Raw genomic sequence first — 14227 nt, forward strand, 5'->3', positions numbered from 1 at the left:
TTCCCCTGATCCAAAGGCTGGTAAACACTGTGGCAATCCCTAGATGAAATGTAGCACAAATAGTCCTCATGTATCATTCTTGGGTTCCAAGAATGCCATGGCCACCTCCTATGCGTGCGCGCAAACCCCATCCCACTAGAACTGGTAATACAATGACCGGAAATGGTGCTAAAGATGTTAAAGATGGGGAAACAGAATAAAAACAACATAGAGATACTGATTATATATTCTACACTTACGCAGGCATAAATCCAAAATAATTTCCCTGAAGCTAAAAGAATTACTCTGCATTTACATTGGTATAACTGGGAGCAGAACTGGCCCCGTGTTCCATATTTCAGCATGCAGCAGTCACTACTATTTTATAAAATTCATTCCAAGTAGGAAGAAAAGGAAAAAAGTAAAGTAGGTTGGTAAGGGGGGATAGGAGAGGTTAATTATTGCACTAAATTAGAAACTGCTTCACTTCTGACCTACTGTGCTCTCTGGAAGCTTGTGCAAAAGAGATATTAGCAAATGTGTGAAATATAATCCTTATTGGAGTTAATGAATGTTGAGTTCCTATACTGTCTAGCTACAGATCCTGTTAGGGGAAATCTGTATTTCTATAGGCCTTCCATGGCTGGCTGTAAGAGAAAGTATAAGAAACTGTCCTGGTGCTTGCTTCCTTGGCATTTTCTAGTAATAAAGTATTGTTTCAAACCTGATTTGTTTAGATTTAAACATCCAAACTCTGGTAGCTTCTGTGTCTTTGCATTTGAGAGTTACAGAACTCCGACCGATCATAGAGATGGATCAGAATGAAAAGCAGGTGTCTGAACATCTACAAAGTTTGGAGAAACAACGAAGAGTGTTAGGAATGGAACTTTAGAGCTAGAGACCATCCATGCCATGAAACAGAGGCTAGACTGTAGCTATAAGACATGTATTTGGAGGTAGAAGCTGAGGTTATAGTACTTACAACACCACTTTATCTCATCATGACTTATAACAAACACAGGGGATTAGAAGTTACTTTGAAAAGCTGTTACATTCTGCATGACTCTTCAGGGATCAATTTAAATCAGTTTCCCAAATTTTTGAAATCTGAGCTTCCCCCCAGGAAAGTGAGACCATTTGCATTCTCTCACACACCATCACTCCCTGATGTGTAGTTAAAGCTTTTCCCACCTTAATATATACGTATCAGGCATTTCTTCCCAAACACCTCACTGGGTATATACTTCTTTGCTTGTGTACTTTGATGAGCAGTAAAATAGAATAGTTAGCAATTTTTTTTGTTTAAAGTATCACCACTGATCTCTGAGAGCACCCACTGTAATGAATGGATTAGGATCACACCTTAAAGCTACTGTTTCAGGTTCTTGGCAAATTCAGGCAGATGCTGCATCAGTCACACTGCATTCACGTTCTGAAGTGTGGGGGGTTTTTTTGTTTTGTTTTGGTTTTTTTTTGCAACCATAACATCTGCTCTGTGGAATTACTAAGAACTTTGTCCATGCCACTTCCAGCTAATCCTCAATGCCCTCTGCCCACACGGGGCATGTCCCATACTTTGAGAAATATTGACTTAAACCATCAAGCATCAACAAGCTCAACTCCCTGTTCAGCATAAAACAGGGTGGGGGAGAGAGAGAGCACTATAAATGTTCAAACAAACTGTACAAAAGGGCGTGGGTTTTTTTGGTACATGTTATTGATGCCATGCTTGTTAAACACACAGGTGGTGAGGAGGGGAAGTGGTTTCTCTCCAAATGAAACACACAATTCTGTGTTTTTAAAAATAAAGCTGCATGTTTCCTTATCAGACATAGTAATGGACAGAACTTCATTGAAGGCAGGGGTATGAAAGGCCAGAGATAATCATACCTTGGTGTGTAAAAGTGAAACTGAATCCATTATTTTAACCGACTCACTGCACTTTCTTAATAGAGAGTTAGTTATCTATTCCTTGGCTTTTATAATTACTCTAGATATCTCATTTAGAGACCACGATAGTTCTGATTGCCAACCAATCCTATTTTCAGTTGCTTAAAACTTTGTTTGAATTTTACCTTTTGGGCTAAAATTTCCAATGTTGGTTGTCAGACTGAGAATGAGCAGAAGCTTTTGTGTTGTTGCTGTGAATGATAAAACTGGGGGCAGTTTTTTCTGCTGGGGAAAAAGGGTCTTCATACTTTTTTTTTTCCTGAAAACTTCAAGAGTAGATAGGAAAATGAACCTGGGCAGGGATAGCAATCCTGGTTAGTAGATGTGCCATCATGTGAACTAGTGAAAATAATTTTTTGTTCCGGCTGGTTTATAAGAGTTTAAAACCCACACTTTGCTAATTTTATTGTATAACAAAATCCAGGGTGTATATACAAAGTGTTAACTTTGGCACTGTTCATGTAGATGTATATCAACTGAGTGGAAATTTCCATTGACTAGACTGTCTCTCAGTCCTCCATTAGAAGTGTGTTCAGAAGAAAGCTGCGTGCAATTCCTTGCAATAGGTAATAATGTTGTTGGCCTGGGAAAGTGTATCAATGACCAGAACAAAACAAAAAAGCCAAGGAAAACCTGTTCAAATACTACCCATGCTGTCTTGTCTTACCTGCACACTGGTAGCTTATCTGCTAGTGTTAAAGTTACATATGTATGCATTTTTAAAAAAAAAAAAATCCCATGATTATGTACTGAATGAATACAACCATGGAAGTTTAGTAGTATCTCCATATTTATTTATTACAGCAATGCCTTACAATCCATGCAAAACAACACAGTACATAGGTGTTTGTACTGCATTCTTTTTACAAGTGTAAACTGGAAGCTTCAAGCCCTAATTTATAGAGTGGCTCTGCACATGCACAAAAAATACCAAATAAACTTTTGTGCACTCAAATTAATAAAGAGCTTGATACTCAAATGAACTGTTGCAAGAAACATTTGAATAGGGACTAATAGCTTGCAGGCCAAGTTCCAATCCTAGTCAACTGACTCTATTCTAAATCCCTCTAATGCAAACACTGACAGATGTTTAGCTAGAGAGGCTCAATTCACCCCAGTCAGCTGTTGCACATCGTCTAGATTAAACCCTGGAACGGGGCAACTAGCGTTTGCACCACTACCTTTCCTCAGTAGAGAGCATCTTCAAAGTTGGAGCTGGTGTAGGCTGTCCAGCTACGTGACTAATCAGTACACCCCTCCCACCTCAGACTCTGGCTGCCTACAGGCCCATGGCAGCCTGGGAGGTTGCAGCAATGCTTCTCCCCCTTTGCAGATCTTTCATTTCAAGGGACCCACCTGCAGAAGCTGGCATAATTCATGACTGAATGTTGCCTTGCGAGTTGTGTGATGTAACTTGGTAGAAGTATTGCCTATGATAAAGCTAAGGCAGCTTATTGATCTATCTGTTACAGCTCTAAATAGTAATCACACTAAAAAAAAATTATAGTTTCTGAGACTGTCACAGAAACATTAACCAATGACAGAAAATCATTGCATTGTGCAAGAGGTCATTTAAGGATCTGCTCACTTCAATACTATTTGACTTAGCCAATGTTCCTGGTTAACAAGTGTTGTTATATTAGGGTTGGGGGGGAAAAAACACACAGCCAAACTCATGAAGTCATTTTTCCAATAGTAGCTGCAAGATGGCAAGCTGAACTTTTTAAAACTTTACCGTTATCCCGAGTAGAGGCTCTATGAAAACAGCTGAGTCTGCACAACCTGAAAAAGTGCCTACACTTAAATAACCCATATTGTCTAACAATATACAGTAAGATAATTATCTTACATGGCCCATGTGAATCTAGCTAACAAAAGCCAACTAGCTAAGGAAAAAAAATCTAGAAAGTGAAATACTATAAAAGTACCCTTTAAGGGTTGTTCTTAATTTGGACTGTGGCCTAGTTTTCAGCTTTGTCAGCAATATCTGACTTCCAAACAGCTGATCCAAGATTATTTGGATGGTGGGAGTTGGAACATGCTTAAGCTATAAAACAGAACTAGAAACCACATGTCCTATATAAACAAGTTCCAGGTTTCTGCTCTTGGACGTGCCATAATCATGTTCAGCCAGACAATAACACAGTGCAACTCTTGTGCTTTAAAAGTTTAAAAATGCCTTGGGAAAAAAAAAATGAACTCCATGCACTTGTTTCATAATGAACTCTGATTTGGCAAAGTTTTTGTTTATCCAGGAACCATGTCGCACACAAATATTTCCCGGAGCCCTACAGAGAGAGAGAAATGCTTACATCATGGCAGCAAAATCCTCTGCAGGTCATTCAAAACGCTTTTCCATAGAAAAGCGATTGATTCCTACTGTAACCACAACAAATGTTGCTCTCACTTGTTTATCCTGGGGTCTGTGGCAGGAAGTAGGTTTTGCCTTTAATCTGTGGGAAGGAGGAATACAAATACAGGTGTGTGGAGGGTGATCTGTACTTGGCGTGCGCGCACACACACACACACACCCAGATTCACCCAAACTGCAACTTATTTCTTTCTGTGCCTTAAAGGGGAGTCAGCCCAGGCAAAGAGCAGGCAGTGGCACTAACTTCCTCCTCCTCAGGGTCTGAGGGACATGTCATTACATCTTCTGATGCGGAGTCCAGAGGAGCCCAAAAGCAGGTCAGAGGACGATAGTGTTTCCCCTGCACCCAGCACTTCCTGCACCTCATTCAGCTCACCCTCTTTTGACTAAGAACTGGTCCTTTCCTCCTCCTTTTCCTCCCACCACCACTCTGCTCACAGGTAAAGTGACAGTTAGGAAAAACTTTCGGCCATTGTAGTTCCCGCCCCCCCCATGGACTTTTTTCCCCCCTCAGGAGTCATTGCCTGGGTTTCTAGTGGCAGAGGCTAGAGGAAACCTGGGCTGAACAAAGTCCATGGTTTTTAGAGATGTAGCAACACTAGTTTCTGGTGTCTGTTGGGCTCTACAAAGTTTGATCTGCTTTTCTTCATTTACGTTTTGCTCACACTTCTCTTTAATCTTGTGAAGCAGTTTGTTCATACTCACATGGGGGTCAATGGAGCCAGGATTTCTCCCATACTGGTCTGCACTGATATATGCAAAACAAAGCCAACTTATGAGGATATAAAGCAAGCTCACCTGAAACCAACAAAAAAAATCATCCTGCTGAGCCTCAGAATCTATGCTCTATGTAAATACTCTGCTTTTCAACCTCTACGGGACCCCAATAGCCTTTCATTCAAATTTCCCAGTCTAACCCTTCTGCCATGTATGTGCTCATTAAGCTCCACAGTAACCAGTCTGACCACTTATTTTCTGGAAGATGACTTTCAAATTATAGATAGCATTGTCTTAATTAAAGTGCATAGATGCAGATAGCCCCTTTTATAAAGAAGTAGGGCTTTTGATTAATCGCAGTTAACTCACGTGATTAATTCAAAAAATTAATTAATCTAACTGTTAAACAATACAATACCAAATGAAATTTATTGAACATTTTGGATGTTTTTCTACATTTTCAAATATATTGATCTCAATTACAACAGAATACAAAATGTAGAGCGCTCACTTTATAATTTGTATTATATATTTGCACTGTAAAAATGATAAACAAAATAAATAGTATTTTTCAATTCACCTCATATAAGACTGTAATGCAATCTCTTTATTGTGAAACTGCAATTTACAATTGTAATTTATTTATTTTTTTGGTTACGTAACTGCACTCAAAAACAAAACTGTAAAACTTCAGAGCCTACAAGTCCAGTCAGTACTACTACTTGTTCAGCCAATCAAACAAGTTTGTTTACATTTACGGAAGATAATGCTTCCCTCTTCTTATTTACAATGTCATCTGAAAGTGAGAACAGGCATTCCCATTGCACTTTTGTAGCAGACATTGCAAGGTATTTATGTGCCAGATATGCTAAACATTTGTATGCCCCTTCATGCTTTGGCAACCATTCTAGAGATCAGGCTTCCATGCTGATGATGCTTATTTTAAAAAAAAAAGTGTTAATTAAATTTGTGACTGAATTCCTTGGGGGAGAATAGTATGTCTCCTGCTCTGTTTTACCCACATACTGCTATATATTTCATGTTATAGCAGTCTTGAATGATGACCCAGCACATGTTGTTCATTTTAAGAACACTTTCACTGCAGATTTGACAAAACACAAAGAAGGTACCAATGTGAGATTTCTAAAGATAGCTACAGCAGTTGACCCAAGGTTTAAGAATCTGAAGTGCCATCCAAAATCTGAGAGGGACAAAGTGTGGAGCATGCTTTCAGAAGTCTTAAAAGAGCAGCACTCTGATGTGGAAACTACAGAACCCGAACCACCAAAAAAGAAAATCAACCCTCTGCTGGTGGCATCTGACTCAAATGATGAAAGTGAACGTGTCAGTCTACACTGCTTTGGATCATTATCAAGCAGACACCCTCATTAGCATGGACGCATGTCCTTTGGAAGGGTGGCTGAACTGTGAAGGGACATAAGAATCTTTAACGTATCTGGCACATATCTTATGACGCCGGCTATAACAGTGCCATTGGAACACCTGTTCTCACTTTCAGGTGACATTCTAAACAAGAAGCGGGCAGCATTATCTCCTGCCAATGTAAACAAAGCTGTTTGTCTTAGTGATTGGCTGAACAAGTAGTAGTACTGAGTGGACTTGTAGGCACAAAAGTTTTACATAGTATTTTTCAATTCACCTCATACAAGTACTGTAATACAGTCTCTCTATCATGAAAGTTGAAATTACAAATGTAGAATTATGTTTAAAAATAAAACGTTTTGTTTGCTATAGCACAAATATTTGTAAATAAAAAAAAAGTGAGCACTGTACCCTTTGTTCTGTGTTGTAATTGAAATCCAATATATTTGAAAATGTAGAAAACATCCACAAATATTTATATACATGGTATTCTATTATTTAACAGTGCGATTAATCACTTAACAGCCTTACAAAGAAACATTGCAAAACTCTGCTCACCCAGGATAAGCAATGATTTTGAGGACAAGGTTGAGTAAAATAGCATACTTTTTTTCATTATAGTTAACCATGTGGCAAAGAGCAAATGAACAGATTTTGCACACTGCTAAATTTTCATGACATTAGTGAAATAACTTTTTCTTTCTATGCAAATTCAACAGATGTTTAGCCTATAAAGAATAAGGGCACCTAATTGGATAGAAAAAGGCTGTTATAATATGTGAGCTAAAAAGTCTCTTATCTAGCTGAGCTGTGCTCAGTGCAGGACTGGGGGAGGGGAGGAAAAGCTGGCTTTTAAGCTCCCTTTACACTTCCCTGAGCCTGGGACTGAGAAGAAACTGAGCCCCAAGGCTGCTCTAACTTACACCTAGCTGCCCACAGCCTCAAGGGGCCATTCCAGCAGCCAGAGCTCAACTTGGCTCAGGGACTCTCTGGCCACACCCACTTTCTTGTGGACATGCCCTTACTCTGGTGCGTGGAAAGAGGAGTGGTGTATGCTTTGCCAAGGTGACTGTATCCCATCCAAAGATTGTCCTGAGCACAGAGAGTCCTCAAGAGGCAAGTTAAGAAAACTAAAGGATTGCCTTGTACTGCCTGAAACAGTGCAGAGCAGCTACTGAGGTCCAAAGATCTGTTTTGTGCTTCCCAGTAACTGGGAAAATGGGCATTTAGCCTACTGTGTCTATTTTATGTGTCTATCTGTATTATACTGGTTACTCTTTATGCTTAAATTGTGTGGCTTTCTATTATAAAATGACTGAGGCTGACCACAATCTTTGAGCTTAGTTTTATTACATTAATATTGGCAGCCACATCTCCTCTTACATCAACATGTTCCAGCAGACGTACATCTTTTACTAAATGCTGCTCTCCACTTACACTGCAGAGGGGGCAAAAGCAGTAAGGAACTGGGTAGTGATGCAGAAGGGAGTTGCCAGTCTAATTAAATTAACTCCTCTTCTGCACCTTCTCCTCTTCTTGCAGCAATAGAAGGATGCAGGTGCAATGGAAAAATAAAAGCAATACTGCCTGAGAGGAAGTAACGGGGGAGAGTGAGAGTCCAGACAGCAATGAGGGATCCAGATTGACTCCCTTTATGCACTCCTGAATCCTGATCCCATGGGGATTCAAACCACAGAGGTTTTTCAAATTGCACTCCCTTCCCCAAAGCACAAAAGCTGGAGTTGGTCCTTCTTCAGAGGAGAATGGGAAGATAACTCTGGCAAGTATACTCTTCCCTATGTTTTGTTAAAGTTTTTGTTTAGGAATTTCCATAGTTTTAGAGGTAACTGTTTAAAAAACCAGGAAATAGGTCAAAGGGATCAATATAACTTTGGACATAGAGACTTGAGCATCGTATAAGATCTGTGTGGATCATTCATTACCAGCTTATGAGGCCCACAGGAGTCCCTGTAGAATTGAGTTTGGACTTGAAATCTAAACACTTACAGTGCATCTAGCTTGCTGGTACACATTAGGACTTTAAGAACTCCGTGGCCTGTGATTATATTGAACTCCAGGCTATCCACCTAGAGGTGGGGTGGAGGGGCATGAAAAGAAGGCGTGTATTTGGGGGAGGGAGGATTGAAAACATTTTCAATCTAGCTCTAGAGCTTGCAGGTTTATAAATCATATAGCATTCACAGGCATGGGAGTGGTTAATTAACATGGTGGTAAAAAGTCAGAAGCCCAAGGAGCTTTTTCTATACTGGGCTCACGCTGGCAGGCTCACCTGTACGGCTGGATTGGTAGAAGCACTAATGGAGAATTATTTTTGATACAATTCTCTACTGCAATCAAGGCCTAAAGAAAGAAGGCCATGTTGGTCTCATTGGTCATTCAATCCTTGTTCCTTCCACCTAGACTACAATTGCTAACTAGTGCCAACTATGTGGGGTTGTTTTTGTTTTTTTTTGCTTTGAACATCAGTCCACTAGAGACTGGACAGAGCCCACAAAAGGGATCTCCTGTACGGCTTTAAACACCCATTAGATAGTACCAGCTTTCAGGCTCTACCAGTCTGGCTTGGATTTGGACCAACAGCATCTGAACTGATCCTCAGCCATCTAGCCCCTTCTTCCCTGGGTGTCTCAAATGTAGTGTAAAAACCTTAATTTAGGAGTACAGTAGCAGACTGCTGAGTACGTTTCTCAAGCAAGTCACAAGCTGTGCTATACATGTATGTCTCATCGCAATCACAGATATCCTACTTCTAACCTGAAGTGCTGTTCTTAACCTTCAGCTTGCACATGAATACAAGTTATTCCAGTGCTACAAAATGTGTGAGCAGTTCTATTCCTTAAAAGAACTTTGTACATTCTGTGTTCACGATTTTTCATAATCACATTGTGGGGTGACTATTGAGAGAACTGTTTCTAGCACCTTCCATCGGAGGTTCTCAAAATACATTACAAACTTTAATTAACGAAACCTCACCTGATTCTGGTGAGGTGGGTAAGCACTACCACTCCCAATCTACAGATGGATAAATGGAGGCACACATGTGACTTGGTCATGGTTGCTTTAAGACCATGTTAGAGCCAGAAAGGAGAATTCAGACCTCCTAAGGCTCCTGTTCCAACCATTTGATCCCTCCACACCTATTGTAAAAAGGAATGTTCACCCTTCCCCTAGCCATGGCTACCAGTTTTATGTGCTGAACTCCTGGCCTGGTGTGAGCTATTCTCGGGTTTTTCACAATTTGTATGATATTTGGGGGGGAAGGGTGGAGAGGGAAGGGAATAAAGATTTTCAGTGTGTCATTGAAACATGTTGTAAAATGCTTCATAACAAGAGCAAGAGACATTTATACCTGTCTGAAACTGAATCCAAACAGAGACAGTCTTGTTGCCAATGAGGGAAACTTGGCAGGACTGTTTTTTTGCGTCGCCAGTGTCTGTCTGTGTGGGAAGCTTTGAACAAAGAAGCTCTAGTCCCCTAGGGTCCTGCCACTCCCAGAACAAAACCAGTCCCTTCCCTTTTTTCCTCTTACTCTCTCACACGCATGCACTCTTGCGCTTGCGCTATCAGTACCACTAGCTACAACAAAAACAAATTAAAACCTACAGTGCTGGTAAACTTACAGGAAACGGAGATTTTAAAAAAAGAGAGAGAGAGAGCTGGAGCAAAACCAGCGTCCCCGAATGACTCCAGCTCACCAGCCCGCCCCGAATGACGCGCTCCACCCCCTACTCCCCAGAGGGCAGCCATGGCTAACCCTTCGTTCTCCTCATTAGAGAGAGGCGTTCCCCTTCGCCCTCTCTGGGTTTCTAGTTAGTTTGAGAGCTCAGGAACCTTGCAACTTTATTTTGCATTTAAAAGGAAAGCAAAGATGAAGCATAAGGGGGCAATGTTAACAGACTTTCCCCAAAAATCAAGCAGCAAAACCCTTTGCATCAGTCAGAGGAAACAAAAGCTGGACAAGACACAGTGCAAGGCAAGTTACGGTACCAAGGATTCGGCATGCCTCTGGCCATGTGGCACAGGGGATATGTCACTGCCCACACGCAACTTAAAATTCCATATTACTCTCTCCACTTCCCCACACCGAACTCAAACCCTAAAACCAGAAGGGCTCTCATCCCATGTGCCACACTAGAGGGGAAAGGGGGGGGATGTCGTCTACACCAAAGCTAGCACTAATTATGGCTGGTAATTTGTTCCAAGTATTTAGTTTTTATTTTTTCTTATGCTATTTATCTGTGGCCAGACTTGAATTGTTACAATTTGTTGTTACAATTGTTACAATGTGTTTGTTGTTTGAAGTTATTCAGAGAATGGCCCATTCAAGCATGCTCTAGTCTGTGCGTTGTTCTCAAGGTGCTTGCTACGACTGAGGCTGCGAGCGAGCGCTGGCCACCTAACGTGGTGCTCCCTAATGGCTGGCCTAACCTTTTTCTCTCCAGGAGTGGGGCTTGGCTAAGTTTTAAGATGGCCATGTTAACACTTCCAGCACACAATTCTGTGTGTCCGCTTTCATGTGAGTACTCACAAGACTTTACTTTTTCTGTGTACATTCTTGCAAGCCAAAAGAAGTGCTTGTATGAAAGTTCACAGAAAGCAAATTAAGAAAGTCTCAAACACTGGTCAAACTCAGGTGGTGGTTTGCATTCAAATGGATGTTTGTACCTGAGAATGTGGCCACCTGCTACCACAGCCCCTTGGAGATTGTTCTTACACTTGTATGGGCGACGGGTAAACACAGGTAATAACTCCCTGGATGTCTCTCTCAACCTCTCCCCATTCTCTTCTGGGCCTCTCAAGTGTCTACTGCTTTGAAAGAAACACACTGACTCAGATGTCACTAAAATGTTTAATTTTAAATTTGTGGGTGTTGAAGCTTAAATAGGAGGTGATGGGCTGCTGATTTCAGGGTAGTGCCAGAAGAAGAGGGTAGGGAGCTGTAGGTAAGAGGGGATGCAGGCATAAGAAGCAGTGGGTGGGATAACAGGAATTACGTGAGAGGGGGCTAGCAGCTGAGAATTACAGCTCTGTGGATCCATCTCATACACCTCTAATACTTATATGTACGACTAAAGCAATACAAATGATAAAGTTAGCTTCACATGGATGACTACTAGAATTATTATTCCCCAAACTTTTATTGTGGGCTTGAGTTCTGAAAGATGAAATCATAATGTTGGCCAAATGCAAGTTGGGGGAGGGGAGGTCTATTTATTTATTCATTTATGACAAACTGTAATGAATAAATCTTTGGCCAGCTAGTAACTAACCTGTATGGGTCCTTAGATGAGCTTTGAGATGGGAAGATTTGCCATAAACTTTTTCGCACCCCACGTAGTGGCATTTGTGCTTTTTCTGGGGTGACTCGGGGTCAGCCCGGTTCCTTCCCCGTCTGCTCCTTTGTTTGGGGCTTGGCTCGCTTACTGCAGCCAGGCTAGTAGGTGTGGCTGCTTTTCCTTCTCCACGCTTGCTGGTTGGGGAGACACTTTCCTCCCCAAACTGAGGAGGAAAAGACGGACTTAGTTTTTCCCTGTGATCGATGCTCTCTGTTTTTTCCATTCGAATGGTGGCAGAGTTTGGGACGTGCTGGTTGAGATCTGCTAAAATCCTTGCCACCACAAACAGCGACGATCCATTGTCTTTCCCGGTCTCTCTCACTTCCCGCTTATTTTCTCCATTTGATAGAGGAGGAGGTACTGCTGCATCAGGTCGGGGATCTGCATCCCCTTTGGGACTGTGGATAATAGCACGATTGGACATAGAAACAAGGCACTCGGCTGCAAAATGATCCACGTATGCTGCTGTTGCCATTTTTCATAGGTGTGTTTAAAAAAAAATTGCACGTTTTCCCTTTTTAAAAAAAAATAAAATAAAAGCAGACTTTTTTCCCCTCCTATTTCTTAGGATCCCTTTGTAGAAGCGAGGGCTGACTGAGCAGCTATCCTAAATGCACTCTGTTTGTGAAGATTTCACCCAGCTTGTCACTAAAGAGAAAAGACATTTAAAGTCCAGTGAAATAAAAAAGAGCAAATCCTAACTCTGGCAGCTTGTTGCTTTAAGTGGGAATTAACGCTGATCTTCTAGAGTGCAATGAAATGACAAAAATGCAGTTTCTCTAACCCGTCCATTGCATTGTGACAGTAGAATAAGCTTTCCCCGTTATTGCTCCTCTGAGTGTTTCAGAGCCCCATAGGGGCGTGGCCTGGAAAAACATCTGGGTGTGATGTCACAGAGAAGCCACATCCTGGGTTGATCAGGTTAGCAATGAACATAGACTTCAGCTGCTGCTGCTGCACTGAGAGAGAGAAAAAACAGCAACGTGCAGACACAGAGATGTGGCTGTGAGCTTGGAGTCGGCAATGGAATAAAAGCAGGCAAATGAAACAAAGAATGTGATTGGTTCGGGGAAGGTGTTGCACAAGCCAATCGAAGCGTCTATGTAGAAACCTCCACATTGCAAATTTCAAGGAGCCAATTAAATTCTTCTTACTTTATGACTCAGCAGGAGGCAGAAATTGAAGATAATCTTTGGCTCGTTTCTGTGAAATCTTCCTTGCAGAAACAAGCTCATTGATTCTGGGGTGTTTTAGACGATACAGAAAAGTAATAGGCTGGTGAACTGAACGCGCACGCTTGCTCGCTCGCTCTCTCTCGCTCTCTCTCTCTCTGTCACGCTCCATGAACTTTAGTTTTCCGGATTGTGCAATGATTAACCACGTCATTGTTTTCTAATGTTGTTCCTTCTGTAGTTCCTTAACAACTTCAGGGCATGGTATATTTAACCTTTTATTAGTTCAGGCAATTTAATAGGCATTGATTTCTAAAAGGCAGGAATTAAACAACTTTCTAAATATGAACGAGACAACTAGCCTAGGAAAAGGGAAAGCTTTACAGAGTCTCAAGATGTAGCTAAAAAACTGGAGTTCCTCTTTGGGACTAGATGTTTTTATGCTGTCAAAAACCAGCTTTAACTAAGTACAAAGAAACACTGTTTAAAACGTCACCTACGTAGGCCCTATAGACAAAAGCACCTTTTCTGGCTATTTAAAAACAAAAATGGCAATAACTTTTTTTTTTTTTTGTTCCCAACCTGTAGGAGAAATACCCTATCAACTACTCAGGCTATTTGTTTTTCTTATGTTAGTGTGTGAGTGAATGAATAAGTGGGTATGATGTGTTTATGTGAACAAGTTATTTGAGGGAAAGCACAAAGAAGTCAGTTTGAATTTAATTCTGAAATGGTTAATTTTGTGGTCATTCTTATTTCTTGTTAGAGTGTGTTCATGGGCTAGTAGTCCAGTGCCTGTAAAAGACCCATCTCTCACGCTTATGAGCCTTTTGTCACCCCTTTTCTGTGAGGAAGCAGATTTCAAGGTCTTGCTGATTAACCTTGTCAGAAAAGTGAGATTGGGGTGGGACATTTCTGTGGAAAATTTTGACTTTTCCTCAAAAATTTTTGGCCAAAAAAAAAATCAAAGTTTCTATGAGGGAAAATAGAAATAAGATGTTTTAGGTTGGTTTAACCGGAACTGAAATATTTTGGCTTGTCAAACGAAAACGTTTGTTTGAGAAGTTCAACCTTAAACATAGCCATAGCTATGGGAGTTGCAATTCGGGTGCCTCGTGCTCTATTCTCCCCTAAGGGGTGGGCTCTCTGGTTGGACTAGATCTCCCATAATCAGCTGTGGTCTCCCCTCTCACTGCCCCCCAGGGAATCTTGTGGCAGATGTAATTGAGCCAGAGAGCTCAGTCCACAGACCAGAATGCGGGGGCATGAGACAGCTTACTGGCTCAGCAAGATGTGGT

At 41.2% G+C, this 14227-nt stretch overlaps 1 protein-coding gene across 1 annotated transcript in view; it reads right to left on the reverse strand.

Annotated features, from left to right (window-relative positions):
- KLF13 (Kruppel like factor 13) overlaps positions 1–12788 on the reverse strand; it is a 40370-nt gene extending 27582 nt beyond the window's left edge. The window contains exon 1 of the mRNA XM_038420099.2: positions 11692–12788. Coding sequence (XP_038276027.1) covers positions 11692–12232 — 541 coding nt within the window. The 5' untranslated portion in view covers positions 12233–12788. The remainder of the gene's footprint in view (positions 1–11691) is intronic.
- Between the last annotated feature and the right edge of the window lie 1439 nt (positions 12789–14227).

Source organism: Dermochelys coriacea, chromosome 10 (genome assembly GCF_009764565.3).
Source record: "Dermochelys coriacea isolate rDerCor1 chromosome 10, rDerCor1.pri.v4, whole genome shotgun sequence".
NCBI lineage: Eukaryota > Metazoa > Chordata > Testudines > Dermochelyidae > Dermochelys > Dermochelys coriacea.